The 22840-nt window shown below is 39.8% G+C and overlaps 3 protein-coding genes across 4 annotated transcripts in view; 1 reads left to right on the forward strand and 2 right to left on the reverse strand.

Annotated features, from left to right (window-relative positions):
- The window catches only part of LOC110804112 (uncharacterized), a 39890-nt gene extending 35555 nt beyond the window's left edge, over nucleotides 1-4335 (forward strand). Inside the window, exons 29-35 of one of the 2 annotated variants that reach the window (XM_022009680.2) lie at nucleotides 4-81; nucleotides 3019-3084; nucleotides 3160-3288; nucleotides 3430-3486; nucleotides 3580-3660; nucleotides 3813-3957; nucleotides 4049-4335. In XM_022009680.2, coding sequence (XP_021865372.1) covers nucleotides 4-81; nucleotides 3019-3084; nucleotides 3160-3288; nucleotides 3430-3486; nucleotides 3580-3660; nucleotides 3813-3881 — 480 coding nt within the window. In that variant the 3' untranslated portion in view covers nucleotides 3882-3957; nucleotides 4049-4335. Of the gene's footprint in view, nucleotides 1-3; nucleotides 82-3018; nucleotides 3085-3156; nucleotides 3289-3429; nucleotides 3487-3579; nucleotides 3661-3812; nucleotides 3958-4048 lie in introns of both variants that reach the window. The other variant, XM_056840534.1, reaches the window with a different exon arrangement.
- An 897-nt stretch (nucleotides 4336-5232) lies between these two features.
- Nucleotides 5233-6623, reverse strand: LOC110804108 (F-box/kelch-repeat protein At3g06240-like). The gene has a single exon (XM_022009674.2). It carries the CDS (start codon nucleotides 6559-6561, stop codon nucleotides 5356-5358), a length of 1206 nt encoding a protein of 401 aa, XP_021865366.2. The 5' UTR covers nucleotides 6562-6623; the 3' UTR covers nucleotides 5233-5355.
- A 10162-nt stretch (nucleotides 6624-16785) lies between these two features.
- On the reverse strand, nucleotides 16786-18522 carry LOC110804110 (uncharacterized). The gene is made up of 3 exons (XM_056839323.1): nucleotides 17650-18522; nucleotides 17101-17571; nucleotides 16786-16992 (listed from the first exon to the last, which is right to left on the reverse strand). Exons 1-3 carry the CDS (start codon nucleotides 18520-18522, stop codon nucleotides 16786-16788), a joined length of 1551 nt encoding a protein of 516 aa, XP_056695301.1.
- Nucleotides 18523-22840: the final 4318 nt, after the last annotated feature.

Below are 22840 nucleotides of genomic sequence, written 5' to 3' on the forward strand. Positions count from 1 at the left end.
AAGAGCGCTGTAGGAATAACAACGCGTTCAAAAGCTAAATCAGCTCCCGATCAGTGGACCGTGATGTCTCTTAACTCAAAGGTAGTGCTTCTACGTAACTGGGGTGTTGTCTCTTTTTCACGTACTCCCTGATCTCCCTCTGTCTGTAATTATTAGCCACATTGTCCCGACCCTGTATAACTAATGATTGACCAAGAGGTCTTCAAGAACTCTTTTATAGTTTTACTCTCTTCCCCCCCCCCCCCCCCACCACAAATACTTTACCAGTTTTCCCAAATAGTTGCACGTAGACTTTTTCACTCTCAATACAAATCTACCCCCTGTCTCCACTCACATATTTATTTTCCCTGTCTCAATAAAGTTACTCATTATCTCCATTCATTTCTAACTTTTCTCGTCTCTATATGAAATTTCCCACCATACCCAGTAGCTGCAAATGTTGTGCGTAAGTATATAATGATCTTTTCCTAAAACTATGGCCCCAAAAGAAACGCATAAAGTTTTGGGCAACGAAGGAAGTATAAAAGATGTCTCCTTCACTTCCTCTCCTTTGATCCGTATAAGCGAATATATGTTTGGAAAGCTAACCATTTTCTATATCTAATAGTATAATGACTATTCTTTTTAGACAAAGGATGTATATAGCTGTACAAGTGAGTTTTAAGGTGCCTTGTAGATGTGCATGGATGTGTATAACACCTGCTTTTTCTTTAGTTTCATCTTGAAAAAGTTTGTGAAAAATAAGTTCTAGTTGAAACAAGGCATGATATTATTACTATATTTTTTGTGTATGTAGTTTGATTCCATTTAATCAATATCTTAGGTGTTATTCAATATTATTCTATTTTTGTACTCCTTCCATCCCATATTACTTTACAGAAGAAGTGACACAAGATTTAAGATGGAATGGCAGATGGGGTGAAAGACAAAAGTAAGGAGAAACTGTGGGGTTGGAGAGAGAAATAGTAAGAGATAGTGAGTGGGTAAAGAATAAAAAGTAAGAGAAGCATTTGATTGATACTGGTAGTCTAATTCTAGTTGTGATAGTGTGTTTGTTTGTCTGTTGTTATTGTCATCATAAATCAGTCTTCCAGCTTTTATGAGACATATTCTCTTATACTCCCCAATGTTTAAAAAATCGCAAAGCGCACTAAAGCGATATGAGTCCTAGAGCTTAAGCGCAACAAAAGGTCTTGCGCGCACAAGGTGTACAATAAATTTATTGTACACCAAGATAACTTTTACCCATTTTTTTGTAACTTTAACCTAGTTTTGATTAACTTTTATAAACGTTGATAGATAAACATTTTAAAAGGTTAAATGATTAATTTTATACCTTATTAGTGATTTTGAAGAAATAAGTTTTATTAAAATGAAAAAATTTATCACTAAAAAATAGATAACTTTTACATATATAAGCTTAACTTTTAAGCATTTTGAGTTAACTTTTACTCCGGTGTACAATATTTATTGTACAACCATTGTAAATAAGAATTTGTGTAAGCGCAAAGCGCGAGCTTCATCGAAGTGAAGCGCACTTTTTAAGAATTTAAGGTTTCTTTACCATTATGGATATATCTTACTAAAATAACCTCAAAAACATCGGATTTTCTTCCCTAATGCTCCTTGTTTTAACAAAATGAAGCATATAACATAGTGTTTATCATGTAATATCCACTAGGAAACAAATAAACTATGCTACTTTCAAAAGGATATGTCATCTTCTTTTTTCTTTTCTTTTGGACTCTTGGTCCACTTTCTATTGTTAAGGATTAATAGGATGTGGTCCAATAGACAATAACAACATATAAAAAAAGCTTTTAACGTGAAAAAAAGAAAAAAAAAAAGAATTTCAATGAAGCTCAAAAAAGCGCGCTTCGTACGCCTTTTGCGCTTAAGTGCGCTTCGGTGCGCTTTTTCACAAACGCTTCGCTCAGACCTAATTAAGCCCTTTGCCCTAGAGCTTCAGCGCTTAAGCGAGCTTTAAGCGCGCTTTTTTAAACACTGATACTCCCTTCGTCCCTTAATACATACTCGCACCGGTTTGACCGATGCGGAGTTTAAGACACTTGAATTGACTTATTAATTTAATAGGTTGTAGTTGATAGTGGGGTAGTTTTTTAATATAGTTAGTAGGAAATGTGTAAGGGGTAGTGGGGGTGAATTTTTAAATGATTTTTTGTAGGGAGTGAGGTAGTACGTAAGTGTGAGAAATAATATAATATTGGTAAAAAATTTAAAGGGACGGTCCGAAAAGGAAAGCGGTATGAGTATTAAGGGACGGATACGTTTTTTGAGCTTTGAGGTTTGGAAACTTATGTTGTCTATGGTAAACCTATCAGATTTACCATCATTCGTTCATTATCATTACCCCATTGCCTCAAAGAGGCTCCCGCAAAAAGCGGGGTAATGGGGGTTCAGACGTACGCAATCTTACCCTACAATTGGAGAGGTTGTTTCCAATTGACCAAGAAGCGATAACGGGACGACCATCTTCTAATTCATGGAAAGGAAGCGAAGAGGTTTTAAGAGCCATTTTGATTTAGTCCATTACATCCCACAACCAAAAGAACAAATAATCTTTGGCTCCATCAGAAATGGACATCATTATGTGATATAATTCATGTACCATTGTTTCTCTTAAGAGCCCAGTCAGGATATAGATTCACTTTGGTCATGTACCATTGTTTCCCTTTCTCTCCACACATTGCACCCTTTTGTGGTTCTTACTGCAGTAAACCCCCCCCCCCCCCCCCCCCCCCCCCCAACACACAGACACACAAAAGTCCTTCTGCATGTACGTATTAATGATTTATGTGTACTCTTTTGCTGAATAGTGATTCGATATGATCCACATAACTGTCTATTTTACTGGGTTCCTGCTACTAAGTAGTTGATCCTCATCTATTGCTATATTCAAAGATAATTATGAATTTATGATAGAAGTTAGGAGACATACTATTAAAAATACTTATCTTACCTGTTTTTTTTTTTTTTTTTTTTATAAATATGAGGCAGATTCTTGCCTTGTTAGCGGATACACTAATTGAGATCCAAGAACAAGTGACTGAGCATGATGCGGAGGTATTGACTATCTCATTTGGTGTTGTGCCCTGTAAATCATCCAGGACTGAAAGTTTTAATTGATTGTTGTAGCAGGATAGTGACTGGGAGGAAGTTGATGCAGGAGATGCAGATGTAGATCAAGATCTTTTACATGTGACAACTGCTAAATCATCTGGCAAACCAGCTTATGAACATCTTGCTGCAATGGCAAAAGTATTTGAGGTGTTTTCCCCCTCTATATCTCTCCACATGTTCCCTGGTTTATTCAATTTTTTTGTTTTCCTTACATTTCTGGGTAATGCTTTATATTTTTCTTATCATTGCTTTTACTAACTTTTCTTTTGCCGATGCATGGTGCTGAAGAACCAAATGGATGGGGATGAAGATGATCTATTAAGCAGTATCGACCCTCTGAATGAGGTTGTTTCTCTGTGCTGTTGGATGACCATGTTGCGTCCAGGCTGATAAGTTATAGTTGGTCTGAATCCTTGTTTGTTCAATCTATCTTTGCAGATTAATTTGGCAAATTATCTTGTTGACTTCTTGGTGAAGTTCTACCAGAGTGACAGGACACTTTTTGATCAGCTTTCTCAGGTTGCCTCAAAGTTAGATTTTTTATAGCTGAAATAAATTCTAGTTGCATATTTGCATTCAAGTGAAATTTTGTATAGCTGGAGTAAATTCTAGTTGCATATTTGCGTTCAACTTGAAATTCTATCAACAACTGTCTTATCTTAATACTGCAGAGTTTAACTCAATCTCAACGGCATGCGATTCAAATGATTTTGAACCATTACCAACGCAACGCTGCCTAGGGTGTAGTTGATGCTGAGTTTCCCCTTGTATGCACACATCGAGCTGCAAAACGCTTACATCAAGTGTTTCAAAACGGTATGTCTGATTTAATTTGTGTCCAGTTCTTTTGTGTTCCCCTAACATGGTCTGTTACAAGTGATGGGTTTCGTTATTGTTATGTTTTCAGGTTAAGGTGTGCCCATTCTTTGTCCTGTAAAATGTTGAGATAAAGTTGTATGTTGATTTTCTTTGTAATGGTTTGATTGATTTTAATTTCTGCTTTTCGTTGGGGGTAGGGCCGTAGGGGTGGTAGTGAGGTGAGAGAGTATTGTGCCAGAAGAGGTCTATCAGACGCCAAATTACCAGGAATGTAGCCGTTATTTGAGTTTGCTATAGGGAAAATATAGAATTTATGTAAAATGTGTATGACCTTGAAACTTTATTTATTGATTACCAGGTTTTGCTTTGCAGTTATTACTGCCTTTCCTATTTACTTTCACCTATCCTTGTTACATAGTGACATTAGTTTGCTCTATAATGTGTTTTCCTCACTTTTCTGGGAACGAAGCTTCTAGCAATCGACTACGGCCGACTACCTTAACATAAGATAATCTTAGCCGTTGATATAACTTAACAAAGGTTAGTCATTCACAGTTTTATTTTGGATGTCCAATAATAGAGGAAAAGAGGGGTAAATTTTGTCATTTCATACCCTTCCACTTATGTTATTTAATACTTCTTATTAAGTACCCCAATCAAACCAGAAAATATTAAGTACCCCAATCAAACCAGAAAATAATAACATAGGACAACTTTCGTATGTTAATTCTTTCTTTCTTTTGGGAGTAGAGAGAGGCACAAATGGCAAGGTGACAAATGATATTTGGGTTTGGGTACCACCCTTCAAGACTACAACTACGATACTCCCTCTGGTCTTGAATGCTAGTTCTCTTTTCGTATTGAGTTATTTCTATTTGTTCGCCCATTTCAGAATTTTTTTTTTTTTTTAAGACTATCTTGTTGTCACCCCTGTTGTCGTGCGCGTTGCATTAAGTGCCGACGTCAACATTATTTTGAAAAAAAGAATATTTAATATTTTTTTACTAATTTTCTTACCATTAACTAAATTAGTGTAGAACATAACTAAAATTAATATAAACATGACTAATTGAATAACAAAATTATTATAGTATAAGACGAATATTTAATAACAAAATGGTTATGATTTGTTTTGACAATTATAGTTATGATTTTGAAACAAACATCCTCTAATTTCAAAAACCTTTTATAAATGTAATTATTTATCCAATGGTGAGTTATTTTGAGGCTCACTTGGATACTCAAATGTCTAATCATCTAATGGTAAGAATGTGAGACACTCGAAAAATCACTTTTGAACTATAAGAAACTCAGCAACAAGACATAAAACTAGGCAACAAGAAATTCAACAACCATGTAAAAAAAACAAAATGCAAATTCAACAGCCTAGCATTCTTACACAGCTTCATTAGTGCAATGAGGAGAGACAAGAGTCTCCATGAAGCTCCCACCAACACCAAATGTTTCTGTAATACCGTGAAGTACAATATCCTTAAAATCTTCTTCTACAAAATTGTACATGACCAATTTCTCATTGGCATTCTCCTCATCCATCACCAACACCATCTGTTTCCTCTTCAATAAACATATAGGCCTATACAATGACCCGGAGTCATTACTGAATGAGATTCTAGTCCAAGATTCTTTGTTATCTGATTCTTCCATCATCGCAACAAACATTTCATGACAAGTGTCTGTAATACTTTCGGGATAAAAACAAAGACGGCCTCCAAGTGCCACTAGGTTGTCAAGCTGATACTCATCGGAGCAATCATGAGATTCCTCAGAGTCTGTAGAGTTCCTATCAGGGTCAGGATCAGGATCAGGATCAGGATCAGGATCCGGATCCTTCCTAGTAGTATCAACAAAACCAGGAAAGGTTACAATATAAAGCTCCTCTTCCTCTAAATCAAATGCTGCAATGGAATCAAAAACACCAGCCCTCCAATAGATAAACCCATCAACGAAAACCAAATGAGTGGCCAGTTCATGATTAAATGGACAATTCTCAACTCTGTCCCAAGTATCATTTCTAACAGAATAAAGATTAACAAACATCATATTATCACTTCCGTCAAAACAAATTACAACTACCTTGTAATCATCATCAATTGAGTCATACCCAATTCCCCAACAAAGAGGTTCAACAGCATCAGGGGAGCTCGGCAATTCCTTAAACTCCCTTGTACTTGGATTTATTAGCACCAACTTTTTTTCTACATCCATAACTATGATTAACCCATCACAAGAAGCCATTTGAATGGAGGACGAATGAAAACGGTGGTCACCAAGTGTGAGCTTGGTAGCAGAAACAATGATTTCATTGCCGTGGTGGTGCGCATTTTTAATCTGAGCAGAATATAGCGACCCAGAATCACGGGAAACAAGGATAATTGAAGATTCTTCTTCAATTTGGAGATCTTTCATTCGTTTCAGGTGGCTTTTGGTGAAGTGGGGTTGGGAAAAAAGAGATTTCCATGGCTTTGATACGCATCGAAATCGACAAATGGATTTTGCAGGTAGCCTTGAGAGTAAGTCAACGCATATCTCATCTGGAAGCCTATTCCCTTCTTCCGGTTGTTCCACTTTTTTGGGAGACATTGTTTGAACTTTTTTTTTTTTTTTTTTTTTGGAGTGAAAGGGTGTATTTGCCTATTTGGTTTAACTATCATATCAATTTATTAGTGAACATGAGTTTTTATTTCTTTAATTTATGGCAGCCCAAATTTGCTGGTTTGAACAGACAAATCACATGTACATGATGTATTCCCTCCCCGTTCCTTTATTTTATGTTCATATTTTAGAATCTGGATGGAAATTAAGAAAAATGGAATATTGTAATGATTAGGTGTAAGAGACAATAATAAAGAAATGAAGGAAAGGCATAAAGAAATTAAGGAAATAGAAGATATTTTTAAAGTAATAAAAATTTATAAAAGTATGGTTGGTTGGGGGTGGGTGAGTGGAAAAATGTGAATGAATAAATAAGGGGTGGTGGAGAAATTTATGGTAGAACATGTAGAGATATTTAGGTATTTTTTGTAATAAAAAAGATAAAGAAAAGTATTTGAATAAAAAAATCATGTCCAAAAAAGAAATAGGAAAAACAAATATGAAGGCTATTTATAGAAATAGGAAGATAAAAAAGGAATGAAGGGAGTATAATATATTAGGGAGCAATAGTATTATAATCTTCTATTCTTTTTTGTAGATTTTGCGTAGAATTCAAGATTCACTTTACCCCTTCACTAGTTGGAGTGAGACAAAATGTGGTTTATGCACACGGATGCACAATGATCAATGTGCACCCTGTTTTTAAATGAACATTTAGTTCAAACTAGTGTGTGTCCCGGGCGATGCTCCGATTACAATGTTGGATGATATATGAAATTTTTACGCATTGTTTACACGCGTTGCGCATGCGAGTTTGATCTTTTTTTAATAATTATTCGGAGATCGTTTATTTTATTTGGATGTGATGTATTGTATGTAGTACGTATCAATTTTCAGTAATAGTGTTCTTCCCTTTTTGGGTTGTTAATTAGTATATGTAAATCATGTCCAATAGCTAATAAATGTTTTGTGTATATGTTATGATCCACATATGCTAACACGATTGTTGACTAAATAATGAAAAAATGTATTCTAATATATGTAGAAAATGGACAAATTAACAATGCCGTCATTATTCAAAACCATTTTAATAATGGTAACAAAATTAAATTTTCTTGTAATCACTATGTGGTGAAATTAGAAAATTTATAACATAAACCATGTGAAAAAATAGTGTAAATACACGTGCACTAATCCTATCCCACTTAAATATATTTAAATAGAGTTAAAAGACATAAATAATAGTATAGCTAAGATGGTAAGCTTTCTACTATATTTCTTGTTGGTTCCATGTTCGAACCCTAACAAAAACATTTTGTGTATCAATATGGAAAACGCACATCCTCCATGTCATTGTTGATGTGGCGTCTTGTCAAGTTTAGAGAAGGTGACACATGGCGGCGTGACATAATTTGCCTTGGAGATTTAATAATAGTATAGATATGAGAAACATATTGTTTGGGGTGATGATAAAGGTCGCAAGTTGCGACAATATTTAGTTGTCGCAATCTTACATGCCGGAGTTTAATTGGTACATATAGGCGACATGAAGGCTATGCGTCATCAGATTTTTTTTTTTACTATCAATGCAACATTTTTACTATAAAAATATGTAATAAGATAGTCGAAATAAAGAAGAAAACAAATTAGAATATTAAGATTTTCCTACATTTTTTTTGTAACATGTATAATAGGTTACATAAGTTAAATATTTTAGTTTCCAATTTAAATCATGACATATAAAATGTCATGTCATCATTGTGACACGGCTTAAAGGTAGCATGTTGCGACCTTTACCATTTTCGTATTGTTTATACCCAAAGAACATATAGTTTAAATCCAAAAAAATATATTAAAACAATTCACTTGTACGCGTACATTGAAATCATTCTCCATGTTCATTAGGTAGTTTCTAAACGTTTATCAGGGTGTACAATGCCCACTGTACACCCAGGTGTATAATCCAAATTGTGTGGGATTACGAGTCACTCAATTCGGTTATAAAACTAGTACGGAGTAATAGATTTATGAGTTGGTAGAGAACGAAAAAGCAAGAGAAGCATTTTTATTGATAACGAAAAAGCAAGAGAAGCATTTTTATTGATAACTAGTTTTTGAGCCCGTTCATAGAACGGGCGGTTGTATAATGGTTGTTTAGATGTCTTTTAAAGTTTTAATTAGTGATGATTTGTGATTTTTGGTAATATATGAATTAAATAGAGGTGTAATTTGAAGTAGGGGTGGCAATGGATCGGAGGTGGATCGGGTGGAGATTCATCCGCCTCCACCCGTCAACTTTTCATCTATGATCCAACCCATCTGTCACTCCATTTCCCCTCCATCCACATCCGACTCATCCATCATGCATCCGCGGATGAATTGGGTTGGTCGAATGATTAACGATAGTAATTAAAAGTATCGTCAACTTTATTTATAATATCAATCAATATAAAGTAATATGTGTTAATATAGTGGACAATGAATTATAATTTTGACATCTACATTATAAAATAAACGAAAATTAATTATAAAAAATTATTAGGTAATACATACATGATTCTATTAATAATTAAGTAATTGTAGTAAACAAAATTATTAATTTTAACGGATGGATGGGTGGATCAAATGATGGATTGGGTGACGGGTTGGATGAAGCTCCACCCGAATCCGACCCGACCCATCACCCGATCCACGCGCCACCCGTTTAACATCAGTGTTTTATCGGGTTTCAACCATATATTCGGTTCGGGTTGTTCGAATATCCGTCGGACTTTGATGAAATTGTCACCCCTAATTTGAATGTTGAAAAAATATAAAAAATATATGTTTAGTTAATATTGAATGTTAAAGGGGGTGAAGTGGAAGATATTAGTGTATATATTGGACTATTGATAACTTATGTTGAATAAGGAAGATGAAGGGGAAGAGGAGTTAAAGTTGTAAAACATAGAAACAATAAAAAAAAAAAAAAACTAATAATGAATGAAATGAGGGATGACACATGACTTCCAATAATCTATGGTGACACATGGCTTCCAATAATCTATGGTTATCCTTTTTAAATACTAGGTATAGATGGGATGAACGATTTACCGAACTAATGACCATTTAAAACTTACTTCTCATTCTGCGTTGGAATAAACTTATTTACCGAACTACCTTCCACGTATGATCAGAGCTACGCTCGTTTATTTTTAATTTTTCCAGGCCAATATCGCTATATCAGATAGCGATTATACCAGTAAAACCGCTATCTTAGATAGTAATTTTGGTCATAAAACACTGTTATAAGCGGTAGTTGTTTTTGTCCTAAAGCCGATAGGGGTTATACTAATAAAACCGCTATCTGAGATAGCGATTATAATAAAAAACCTGCTATATCAGATAGCGATTATACCAGTAAAACCGCTATCTTTTGTAGCGGGTTGTGGTTATACTAGTAAACCGCTATCTCATATAGCGGTTTTACTACTATAACCACTATCTCAGAAAGAGGTTTTATAAAAAAAACAGTTTAACTTTACCCGAACCTATGTGGACGGTAGTTTGATAAATAAGTTTTATTCCGATTCAGAATGGGAAATATAGTTTTAAATGGGCATTACTTTGGTAAATCGTTCTAATGGTACTCTTATATTTGGTGATAGTATAGTCGACATGAAAAACCATTGTAAGTATGATTTCCTATGAAGTGGAAGATTGTTAGGTGTGATAAGCATGTGTTTGCTTGTCTATTGTTATTGTCATCAAAAAGGTTTTGCATGCTTACGGTGTACAATAAATTTATGATACGTACATTGAGATAACTTTTACCAGGGTTTTTGGAAACGTTTCCCAAAGTAGTGTTGGAAATAAACAAAATTCCAAATCTAGTGTTTGACTAAACATAATTGGTTTTTCTAGTGTCCACGTAGGTTTTGGAAAACCAAAGCCCAATCAAATCAGTGCCCAACACAACATAGAGCATATGACCCAAGAAGGATTTTGTAACCGTTTATCTATCTTTTTCCAGGCAGATATTTAAGTGATTATGTGACAGTTTGTATAAGGTCATTGGACCACTATTAAGGTTGCATGCAACCATTTTGTAACCCTACAAAAACTATAATATGAATGAAAGAACTCAGCTGGTTTGATATAAAGAACATGCGTCATTTTCTTCTTCCCTTATTGCTTACATTTCATTCCTAAAATGTCATCATGGTATCAGAGCCAGGTTTCCAAAATCTCAACTATAGTCATAAAAATGTTGCAAATCTGGTAAATCGTGCTCTTTGTTTCTTACCATCTATATAAAGCTTCAACTTTTAGCTTCTTTTTCTGTCTTAAACATCAAAATCTCTCAAATCAGTGAAAAAAATCAAGATGAGTACAACAATAAAAGTCACTACTCCTCTCTATCTTCATCCTTCTGATGGAAACAACTTCATGGCTGTTGAAAATCTTCAAGGATCCGGAAACTTCAGACCTTGGAAAAGATCAATGTAACCTTAGCTTCCATGAGAAAGCTGGATTTTGTGACTGGAGCTATCAAAAGGATAACAAAGATGCAGTGGAAGAAGATGCTTGGGATAGCACAATCATTTCAGGAATCCTTGTGTCTATGTCTGAAAATATAAAGAAATCAATTATATATGTTTGTGAGTAATGTTGAGCAAATCTGGATGCAGTTGGACTAAAGATTTGCACTCATAAATGGATCAAGGTAGTTTAAACTTAGGATCTGTATGAAACAAAGAAACATAACAGATCCATAAGTGAGTATTATACACTCATATATGAGAAGAATGTGGGAAGAGCTTGACTCTCTCAATACACTTTCTCCCATTACAACAATGACAACAGAGGTAAATGTCTTTGTTTGTTCTCTGATCGAATCAACAGATGGAGGAACAAAAAAAATCTTCCAATTTCTCAATGGTCTAGAATACTATTATGGGGCTCAAAGAAGCCGCGCTGTTGATGATGATGTTAGGTTATGAACAATCTAATTGACATGTGGAAAAACCATACTTGCCAGAATCCAAGTAAATCACATAATCAATTAGCATAATTGAGTATACATACGATTAACGATGCCCGCCTTCCCTATCTTCTTCCAAAAAGAACAAGAACAAGTTTGGGACTCCAAATGTCGCCCCTTCGTAGAAAGTCCACACCACGTTCGAATCCGACTTAAATTTGACCAACTAGTATCTCAGTATAAGGTATATATGATTATCAGGATCTCACTTTTAGGTGATAGGGAAAGTGTGAATACTCACGTGTAAATTACGCCCATAGGAAATATATTTATAGGAAATAGGAAACTCTAGGATGTCAAAACCCTAATTTCGATTTAAGAAGTTTCAGGAAAAACACCTTAAAACCTAGTTGGAAACAGTCGGCCAACCCTAGCTCATGGCTCAAGCTAGGCTCCAGGCCAACAATGCGCGCTGGCCTGCAATGCAGCCAGGTGTACGCGCTAGCGCTACACACTGAGCTGGCCTGGACGTTAGGCAAATGAAGAATTGAACCTGGTCTTGACAACTACACTTATGAGTCCTTACCAACTAGGACAAAGATTATATAATGCATATATAGCAGCTATTAAATATATAATATTTAATTTTGGGGTTTAACCAATATAATTTCTTTTTGGGGCCCCAAAATTTTGTGGCCCGATGCTGTAGGTCCGTCTGGACCTCCTTTAGCCGGGCCTGAATCTGCGAATGCATAAAAAGACCACTTAAATTGGTAATGTATAAAGATTAAAAATCAATGCTCGAGTCCACGAAAGCTACATAATCGGTTCACTGCAAAACACTACAAGTGTGGGATACTATATTGTTAGTTATGGAGTAGTTTGTTTTTAATTTGAATACATATTGTTGTGGAATCTTTTACAGTGATGACGTGTCACGCGTTCCTCGGAGGTATCAAGTATGAGCTGGCACGAACCCCTGGCAACCTGCAAAACAAGAATATTCCCGTAGGAATATTCCCTCCGATGCTTAAGTAAGTATAAGCTAGAGAGAGAAGTAATTTGTAGAGAGAAGGCAGAGCAAAGATAATTTTAGGTTGGTGGGAATGAATTGATTTCCTTTTTACCTAGGGATATGCACTATTTATAGTGTTAGGGTTTCTTGGGAACTGGTCCTGCATGATTGGATGTTTTGCAAGATCATGACATGTGTCCTGCTAAGTTTTGGGGACTTGATTTAGACCTGGTGGGCCTCTTAAGCGTTTGGGCTTTTTTGGGATATAGCGGAATGGGCTCCTCCTGAGCAAGTGGGTCTCATGACCTCCTGATGGGTCTTGGCCCTGCGTGTGCATGCGGGTTTATGAGACAATTTGAGGTGTGCCTGCTGATGGGCCTTTGGGCCTTCTTTCTGGGCTTTCATGGTACAGCCAGGTGGCGTTCTTTTAGGCCACATCATTTGCCCCTCAAGGAGGATGCCCCTCGCCCCTCTGGGGTAGGCTGCTTGATCGGAGGGAGTGCCACGTGTGGTTGCTTTCCAGAGCTTGGTTTCCCCCTTTAAAACCTTCAGAAAATCTCTCATTTTTCTTTTGTTATTTCAGAGCGATTTTTGTAGAGAGAGAAAGCGAATTCTGTTTGCCAAAGATCTGTCTGTGCTTGCATTGGGTGTTCTTGGATTCTTGTTCAGTGTTCTTGAGGCTTTGGATGATTTGCCTAGACTTCCCATCAGTTTGATCATTTTTCGGTAAGTTCTTTATCAAACTCTTGTTTTCTGCATGCTTATGGATTTTCTTTTCTTGTTGTTATAGTATCTTGGGGAGGCGTCTTGTTAGTTTCGACGCTCATTCTTTCTTTTTGCTAAAGTCAGACGTCTTGTTCCCTATGCAGAACGGCATGGCTCGAATTAGGAAAACAACCAATGTGGGTGCATGGGCAGCGCCGCGAGAGAGGGACAACAGGGTTCCTTTTTCGAGCCCGTCCTAGGGGAATAGGGGTGGAGTCAGCTCCTCTCGTCATTCAGGAGACGGGGCAATAAGGGTGGCACATTCTTCAAGGAGAAGAAAAAGCGTGGCTTGCCGTCCTCGCGTTCCGCATGAGGATTTTGAGGATGACTCCTCTAGTTCCTCTGACGAGGAGTTTGCAAAAAACCTTCCTCCTATGGTTCGGGGGAGAGAAGATGTCGATTTGCTTCCTTCTGACATCTTTCCCAGCATGAAATGGCTGAGGTATCTGAGGGAGCAGGGACGTGACTTTGAGCATTTTTTACTCCTGCCTTAAGGCTTTAGTTTTAGGAGCCCTCGACCCCATAATTCTGTAGACCAACTATCTCTGGGAGAAGTCGCTGTCTACACGGCTGCTTTTAGATTGGGTCTTAGGTTTCCTTTGCATCCCTTTGTGATGGACGTCCTGGAGGGATATGATATTGGCCTTGCTCAGCTGACCCCTAACTCTTTGGCAAACGTCTTTGGGTTTATTGCCAAGTGTGCTTTGAGCGGCATCACTCCTTCTTTTCCCGCTTTCCTCAGACTTGTAGATATTTCCCCTTCCTCTCGCTCTCCCCAGGGATGGTTCACCCTCTATAGCCGTCGGAGATATAAGACGGTAGTTGGTAAGACCTCTAGCTGGGTTTGATGGAGGAAGAAGTGGTCTGTTATCCGAATGGAGGACCTCTCCCTTTCAAGGCGTCTTTCTAGGTGGAACCAGCGTCCCCGCTATTTGTCTAGGGGTGACGCCTACCCCCGCCTTTTGTCAAGGGATTGGAGGCTCATAAAGCCCTTATTTAAGGCCGAGATGTATCGGCTGTCTTCAAAGAGTCATGCATGGGTGCCTAATGCGTGGCTTCCCCATGTGGGTCAATTCACCAACATAGTTTTCCTCGCGGCCATTGGTCTTTGCCCCTATTTGAGTAGAGGTAGTTTCTCATAGACTTTTTATCAAAGCCTTGCTCTTTTTCTTCTAGTAGCTCTCTCGGTTTTGTGTAGATTCTGCCATGGATCGTTTATCCCCCGAAGACAAGGGCTTGGTGGATGTACCTACTTGGTTGTCCGAGGTGTACACTGAGGACATTCTCAAGGCCGTGGAAGCCAAGAAAAAGGACTCCTCCAAAAAGTCCGACGAGGGTGCCTCTGGTGATGTTGCCAAGGTATGCTCTTTTTTTTAATATGCTTCTGTATTCCTCTCAGGTCTAGGCTTGGTAGCTTACTTGTTGCATTTTTCAGGAGCCCACTTCGTCAGCTACGAAGAAGCGTCCCGCGTCTTCGATGGTGGCACCTAAGCCTAAACGACCCTTTTTCAAAAAGCTGAGTACCACCGACGCTGCAACGAAGCCGTCGCTGGTGAAACCGTCTACTCCTCTAGAAGTTCCCCTTTCTCAGGCGTCCACTCCTCTTCCTGAGCACAGGGAAGCCTCTCCCCAGGTGGGCACCGAAGGAGATTCCGCGGCCAGGGCGGCCATTGACGAGGTAGCGGCCGACCAGGCTGATGCTGCTGGAGCTACTACTTCATCCAGGGAGAGTGAGGGTAAGGGCAAGGAGGCCGAAGATCCTTCTGCTGGTGATGCTCCCATGCCTCCTCCGGCTCCGTCAAGTGGTTAGTGTCTCTGTACCTTTAGATTGTCATGACAACTTGGTATTGTTGTATGGTATTTGATATTTTGACATTGATTCAGTTGATATGTTCAAACGGATGCGGCGTGCTGAAGTGGCGCGAACATCCCCCCGTCAGGCGGTTTCAGCTCAGAGGAAAAGGATAAGATCCTTTCAGACGTCTATGCTGCCATTCCTGAGGAATATGTAGGTCGCTTCCCGGGATTGACCTGGGGTACTTTGGGTCTATTCAGTCCCTCGTACTTGATGTGAGATACTTTATTCATGGTCATTATATTATTTTATTTATTTATTTTTTGTTTTTATTTATTTTTTATTTTTTATTTTTTATTTTACTAAATCTATTTTGGTATCGGCATCTCTTCATCCGTTGTGCCGAGAGTAGGCACTACCGCTTTGATATGCATAAAGAGATTCTCAAGCATAAGGACCAGATTGAGAATCATGTGAAGTATGCTGAGAGGACAACCAGATTGATCAATGTGGACGCGGACAAGAAGATTAAGTCTGAGACAGACGCTCTGAAGAAGGCTGAGGAGGACGCCCAGCACTATGAAAAGAATTTGCTGGAGCATGAGGAGAGGTTGGCCGTGCTGAGAAAGGAGTATTCCTCCGTCTCGAAGCGGGTGATCAATTTCTCCTCCAAAGTGGACGCCTTGGAGGGGCAGCTCAAGGCTACCCAAGACGAGATTGGGGCCGTGCGCGGAGAGGCCTCTAGCTCTTTCAAGCTTGGCGAAGAATCCATTTTGGAGAATGCTCGGCGGGCGTGGGATCAGTCTATGGACAGGAAGGACTTTTCCTGGTTTAAACGTCGCATCTCCTACCAGATGGCCGTCTCGACAGCTAGACGCCTTGGCCTGGATCCCCCTGAGTTTTTTAGCGAGGGGGAAGATGAGGACGTGGAGGAGGAAGAAGTGAATTCCCCCGAAAGCCAAGACGTTCAGGACGGGAGTTCCACCGCCCCTCATCCCTAAGTGGCCTTTTAATTAGTTTGGATGGCGCCGTGGGCGCTTATAATAACTTTGGTACCTTTTGGCATTTATTTGTTTTGGTTTGTTTGCGCCTTGAGCGCATGTATAAATATTTTGTGCCTCCTGTGCACTTGTTATTTTATTCCATTTCAGTTTATTACTGATTTCTTAGGAACTCTCTTATTGGTCCATTTGATGGACGGGTACCCCAGTGTTTTAGCCTTTTAGGTGATCAGCCTAATTTGAGGCGCTAATATAGGCCACTTCTCAGGCCGTCAACCGATTAGTCTTTTTGAGACGCCTTCCAAGGAGAATGCGTCATATTGAGTGTCTGCTCTTGTTGAGTCTTACTTTTGCGTTGTTGTTAGTACATGGTACTTTTAGGGTCGTCGTTCATTTGGTAAATAGTGACGCCACCGTTTGGGGCTTGTTTATTGTGGAGTTCTCCACCCCTTAGCGTCTTAAGAGGTTTTATTGAGCCTTGTATTCGTCAGATAAGAAAACATTCATTATTTTACCAAGTAGCAAAACTAAATTCACCGCTTCGTAGGCGGGCATTTACAGGCCGTTTTGTAGGCTCTAGTACGATAGTTAGGCCGTTTTGTAGGCTCTAGTACGATAGTTAGGCCGTTTTGTAGGCTTAAGTTACATGAGTTATCCTAATGACATCCTATTTTCAGCCACTTTTCTCTATCTTGACTGGTTCTGTTTTGGTTGGTTTACTCTCATTGGCGGCTGGCAGTTTGTCTTCATGCTTTCTTTTGCTTCTGGCTTCGGCCGAATCTTTCTTCCATGCTGACGGGTTGAGGGTGGTGAGGTAACAGTCTCTTGCTTGCTGTTGGTCTCCATGTATGGTTCCTATCGCCCCGTCATCGCATACAAACTTCAAAAGCATTAGATGGGTGACGACTACTGCTTTAATCTTGTTCAGGGTGGGTCGTCCCAAGATGACGTTGTATGCTGTCAAGTCCTTAACAATTAGGAAGTTCACTTCCATCTTCCGTCCATTTTTTCTATCCCCAATTCGAACCGGCAAAGTGATGACGCCTACAGGATGTATAATGCTTCCTCCAAAACCAATGATGGGATAGTGTATGCTATCCATGGTTTTGGGGTCATGTTCTAGACGATTGAGGCATTCCACGCTCATTATGTCAGACGAGCTCCCCGTGTCTATTAGGATGCGCTTCACCCTCGTATTGGATATTTTGAACTCGACCACAAGAGGATCATCATGCGGAGTGGCTATTCGTCCACCATCCGACTCACATATCTCGATCTGTGGGAATGGGTCCAGAGGTGACTTTCCTGACAGCATTACCTGCCCCAGGCGGCGAGCATAATCTTTCTGCCCCCTCATGGTGGGTCCTCCAGCGGATGGTCCCCCAGATATGACGGCTACAAACCCCCCTTCGCTGTGTTGTCCCTCTGCAGGTGAGACAGGTGACTTGTTCTTTTTGTACTGGTTTTTTCCAAAGCCGTGAGCATTCTTCTGTAAGTAGTTCTTGAGGTGTCCTTTGGAGGCTAGGCCGTCTAGAGCCCTCTTCAAGCTTCTACAGTTCTTGGTTTCATTCCCTATGTCTTCATGGAACTGGAAATACAACTTAGGGTCTCGACTCTCAGCAGGAGACTTCATGGGGAAAGGTCGTTCAAGGTCAAACCTAGTTCCGACGTCTTTCAGCATCGTGAGGAGATCTGTATTATACTCGAAATATTCCCTTTCTTGTGGACGTTCTCTCTTGTGCCCAGGGGAATTGGTATCATGTTCTTTTGAGAGAGCCCAAGTGCCATTTACTCGTGGGGCTTTTCGGTCTATTTTGTCTTTCTTCCCTGAGGAATTTGTTGTTTCTCCGGTGCTTCCATCTTTTGACGCGCTGCATATTTCTGTTGCATGGATAAATGTTTCGGCCTCGTCCAAAACTTCGGCCTTAGTCCGCACACTTTTCTTGACTAGGTCAAACTTAAAGGATCCCTTCTTCAATCCCCTGATAAAATTATCCAAGGAGACGCCGTCAGGCAAATCTGGGATCTGTCCGGCCTCTAGGTTGAAACGTTTCACATAGCTTCTTAGTGATTCATCTTTCCCCTGTTGAATTCGTCCCAAGTGCATACTTGTTTTCCTTTCTTCCTTGTGTGCCATGAACCTAGTGGAGAACAGAGTTTGCAGTTCGTTGAAAGAGGAAATTGACCTTGGGGGCAATCGCTCAAACCACTTAGACGCTACTCCTTTGAGAGTGGCCGGGAAATATTTGCACCAAGTGGCTTCATTGGTTCCTTGAACATACATATGATGACGGTATGCAACAAAGTGCATATCGGCATCGGTGGTACCATCATAGGCTTCAATGGTAGGAGTTTTTACCTTGGGCTCTTTCGGGGCGTTCATGATATCCTCGGAGAAGGGAGTACTCATGTGCCTTAGCGTCAGATTATTAAACCCTTGCTAAATGTGGTAAGTTGGTTCACGGCGGCTGGAGAGCAGGCGCGGACGCAGGCTTACCCTGTTGGGCGCTATCTGGGTATGTCCTCGAGTAGAGGGGTAAAATGGCAGATCTTCCATCACAGGGGTGGACCCAGTGTCCGATAGTTCAGATTCAGCTTCATAATATTCTTGACGCCTCGAGGCTGGCCGTAAGACGGTTGGTGGGTTTCCCCTAGATGGTGGTCGTATGACTTGGTCCCTTCGAAGTAGAGAAGTTGGGAGGCCGCGGTCAATCCCCGAGCGCTCAGGCACATTGCTGATTCCACGGCTAGCCTGCGGACGGGAGCTTTCTCCAGCTCTCCATACATTGGATCTAAGTGGCATTCTGTTTATATGATTGACGCCCAGGCTGAGGGGCCTCTGTGGAGCCGTCCTCTCAGTGCTGTAGATTAGCATGTTTTTCTGAATTTCATCTTGCAATGTGGTGCTCATCTGCTGTCGAAAGGTTTGATTCATTTGCTGTTGGAATCCTGCTAAGATCTCGCGTAGCGACCCCACCGAGACTGGCAAGTCCAAATTCTCATCCAGCACGGCATCTCGGATGCTGGGGCTTAGGTGGCCACCCGGCGGAGACGCTTCCACAATTGGTTCTTCCTCTACGACTACCTCAGCTTCCTGCACCCGACGTGGTGTGGTTTCTGCATTTGCGATTCGATTGGCTTCTTCTATATGACGTTGACTTCTTTCGAGAGGCCGTCTTGTTAGGTTATGATACATATGACAATTCATAAATCATGCGGAAAAACCATAAAGCCAGGAAAGCATATTATTTACACATAATCATTTAGCATAGTTTAGATGCATACTCTTTGCTGCCTGCCTTCCCTAGCTGCGCCCGAACCGAACAAGAACAAGTCTTTAGGACTCCAAGTGTCGTCCCTCCGTAGATAGTCCACAGCACGTCCGGATCCGCCTTAAGCTTGACCAACTAGGATCGCCCTTAAGGTACTTAGAATTTTCGGCACTTTATAGGCAATTGTATGACTGAATTTTTGCTCTCAAAAATCACTTTGAATACTTGAATCTCTCTCTGTAAATATGTGACCCTAGGCACCTATTTATAGAGTTATGGAAAAGGATTTGGAATCCTATTAGGATACTAATTTATTTAATTATAATCCTACTAGGACTCTAATTAAATAAACTAAATCTTTTAGGATTAGATTTAATCATATAACAAATCCCGGTAGCCTTAGGATTCGAGTAACACACTTCGAGTGATACGCTAGCACCGCACGCAGGCCTTGCGGCCCACGCACAGCGCCAGCCCACTCGTCGCAGCCCCACGCGCGCGCCAAGGCCATTGCTGGGCCTGGCCTTGCGCTGGACCGGGCGTGGCTTGGCAGCGTGTTTTTGGGCGCTTGGGCTTGCTGAGCATAGGCCTGGCTTCGTGCTGGGCCTTCGTCTAGCAAGTCTCGTCCGATGCTAATTCGTACGACGCGCTTCCGATTAAATTCCCGATTCCGGAATTTATTTCCGATACGAACAATATTTAATATTTCCGATTCCGGAATTAATTTCCGTTTCGAACAAATATTTAATTTTTCCGTTTCCGGAATTATTTTCCGATTCCGATAATATTTCCGATTCTGACAATATTTCCGTTTCCGGCAATATTTCCGATTCCGGCAATATTTCCATTTCCGATAATATTTTCCGATACGTACCATGTTTCCGTTTCCGGCAACATCTACGACTTGGATAATATTTACATTTCCGATACGATCCATATTTCCGTTTCCGGTAATATCATCGTTTCTGGAGTATTCATTTCTTGCCTGTGACGATCTCAGCTCCCACTGAAACCAAGATCCGTCGATTCCGAATATCCATAGATAGAGTATTTAATGCCATAAAATACTTGATCCGTTTACGTACTATTTGTGTGACCCTACGGGTTCAGTCAAGAGTAAGCTGTGGATTAATATCATTAATTCCACTTGAACTGAAGCGGCCTCTAGTCAGGCATTCAGCTCACTTGATCTCACTGAATTATTAACTTGTTAATTAATACTGAACCGCATTTATTAGACTTAACATTGAATGCATACTTTGGACCAAGGGCATTATTTCCTTCAGTCTCCCACTTGTCCTTAGGGACAAGTGTGCATTTCCTAATTCCTTTGTCGCTCGATGCTTGCTCTTGAACATAAGGTAAGAGTTGTCATCCTTATTATGTCCAGAGGTGTTCCTCGGTTTCAGAGTTCAACTGATCAAATAAACAGATAATCATAGACTATGATTCATCCGAGCACGACCATGCATTTCACAGTTTCTAGCTCTCCGAGTGGCCTTGTACAACTTTTAAGCATCTCATCCCGATTTATGGGAGGACAATCCCAATCTTGCGATCTTGAGATTAGACTTCGTTTGATAGGTGATTACCTAAGCGTTGCCTTTATAGCCTCCTTTTACGGTGCGACGGTTGGTCAACGTCAAAGCAACCAGTTCTCAAACAAGTAATCTCAAATCACTCAGGTATTGAGGATTTAGTGTCTAATAATTTTAATGAAATTTACTTATGACAGATTTTCATCTCTTACAGTAAAGTTTCATAGGTCTTGTCCGATACTAGTCTTCCCAAAGAAAGTATCTATGCAAATGATTATGACATTGCCATGTCCACATAGTTCAAGAAACAGAACTACTAGTCATCTTGCATTCTAGTCGTCTAACGTTTTCTATGCGTCCGATTTTATAGAAAACTCCGACTAGGGACCATTTTCAACCTTTGACATTCAAGTTCACTTGATAGACATTTCTTAGTCACAGGACTGGTCCTGACAGTCTATCTTGAATACATCGTCAAATTGAAGGGACTCATCATTTAATAAACCACAAATTAAATGGAAAAAATGAATTCTTTTCATTTATTGTGAATGATTAACCAATAATGTTTTACAAAGATTTAAACTCTAAAACTTTAAAACATTAAACAGGGATATCAAAGCCATTCTCCAATATGCTTGATTCCCATAGCTGCAGTGTGCGAGTTGTGCTTCGCCTGCGGCAGAGGTTTAGTCAATGGATCTGATATGTTGTCATCAGTTCCAATCTTGTTTATCTCGACTTCTTTTCTTTCAACGAACTCTCGTAGAAGGTGAAATCTACGAAGTACATGCTTGACTCTCTGGTGGTGTCTAGGCTCCTTTGCCTGTGCAATAGCTCCGTTATTATCACAATACAGGGCTATTGGTCCTTTAATGGAGGGGACTACACCAAGTTCACCTATGAACTTCCTTAGCCATATAGCTTCCTTTGCTGCTTCATGTGCAGCAATGTACTCCGCTTCAGTTGTAGAATCCGCAATGGTGCTTTGCTTAGCACTTTTCCAGCTTACTGCAACCCCATTGAGGCAGAAGACAAACCCAGACTGTGATCTGAAATCATCTTTGTCGGTTTGGAAACTTGCGTCCGTATAGCCTTTAACAATTAATTCATCATCACCACCATAGACCAGGAAGTCATCTTTGTGCCTTTTCAGGTACTTCAGAATATTCTTGGCAGCAGTCCAATGCGCCTCTCCTGGGTCTGACTGGTATCTGCTCGTAGCACTGAGTGCGTACGCAACATCCGGGCGTGTACATATCATAGCATACATTATTGAACCAATCAATGATGCATATGGAATCCCATTCATTCGTCTACGCTCATCAAGTGTTTTTGGGCACTGAGTCTTGCTTAGAGTTATTCCATAAGACATGGGTAGGTAGCCTCGCTTGGAGTCCGCCATCTTGAACCTATCAAGCACCTTATTGATATAAGTGCTTTGACTAAGTCCAATCATCCTTTTAGATCTATCTATGTAAATCTTGATGCCCAATATGTACTGTGCTTCTCCTAGATCTTTCATCGAAAAACATTTCCCAAGCCAAATCTTGACAGAGTTCAACATAGTAATGTCATTTCCGATAAGTAATATGTCGTCGACATATAATACTAGGAAAGCAATTTTGCTCCCACTGACCTTCTTGTATACACAAGATTCGTCTGCGTTTTTGATGAAACCAAAGTCACTGACTGCTTCATCAAAATGTATATTCCAGCTCCTGGATGCCTGCTTCAATCCGTAGATTGACTTCTTTAGCTTGCATACCTTTTTAGCATTCTTTGGATCCTCAAAACCTTCAGGCTGTGTCATAAACACAGTTTCTGTTAAAACGTCGTTTAAGAAAGCAGTTTTGACATCCATCTGCCATATTTCGTAATCGTAATATGCAGCGATCGCTAACATTATCCGAATAGACTT

This window comes from Spinacia oleracea, chromosome 3, assembly GCF_020520425.1.
Source record: "Spinacia oleracea cultivar Varoflay chromosome 3, BTI_SOV_V1, whole genome shotgun sequence".
Classification (NCBI taxonomy): domain Eukaryota; kingdom Viridiplantae; phylum Streptophyta; class Magnoliopsida; order Caryophyllales; family Amaranthaceae; genus Spinacia; species Spinacia oleracea.

What these genes read in the sequence shown, in the direction of transcription:
- LOC110804108 (XM_022009674.2), bottom strand. Translation starts at nt 6,561, where the DNA reads ATGTCTCCCAAAAAAGTGGAACAACCGGAAGAAGGGAATAGGCTTCCA.
- LOC110804110 (XM_056839323.1), bottom strand. Translation starts at nt 18,522, where the DNA reads ATGAGTACTCCCTTCTCCGAGGATATCATGAACGCCCCGAAAGAGCCC. An exon ending in ACTGTAGAAGCTTGAAGAGG is followed by an intron (nt 17,572 to 17,649) that starts GCTCTAGACGGC and finishes GGAAAAAACCAG; the next exon opens with TACAAAAAGAACAAGTCACC. An exon ending in AAAATGGACGGAAGATGGAA is followed by an intron (nt 16,993 to 17,100) that starts GTGAACTTCCTA and finishes ATGCTTTTGAAG; the next exon opens with TTTGTATGCGATGACGGGGC.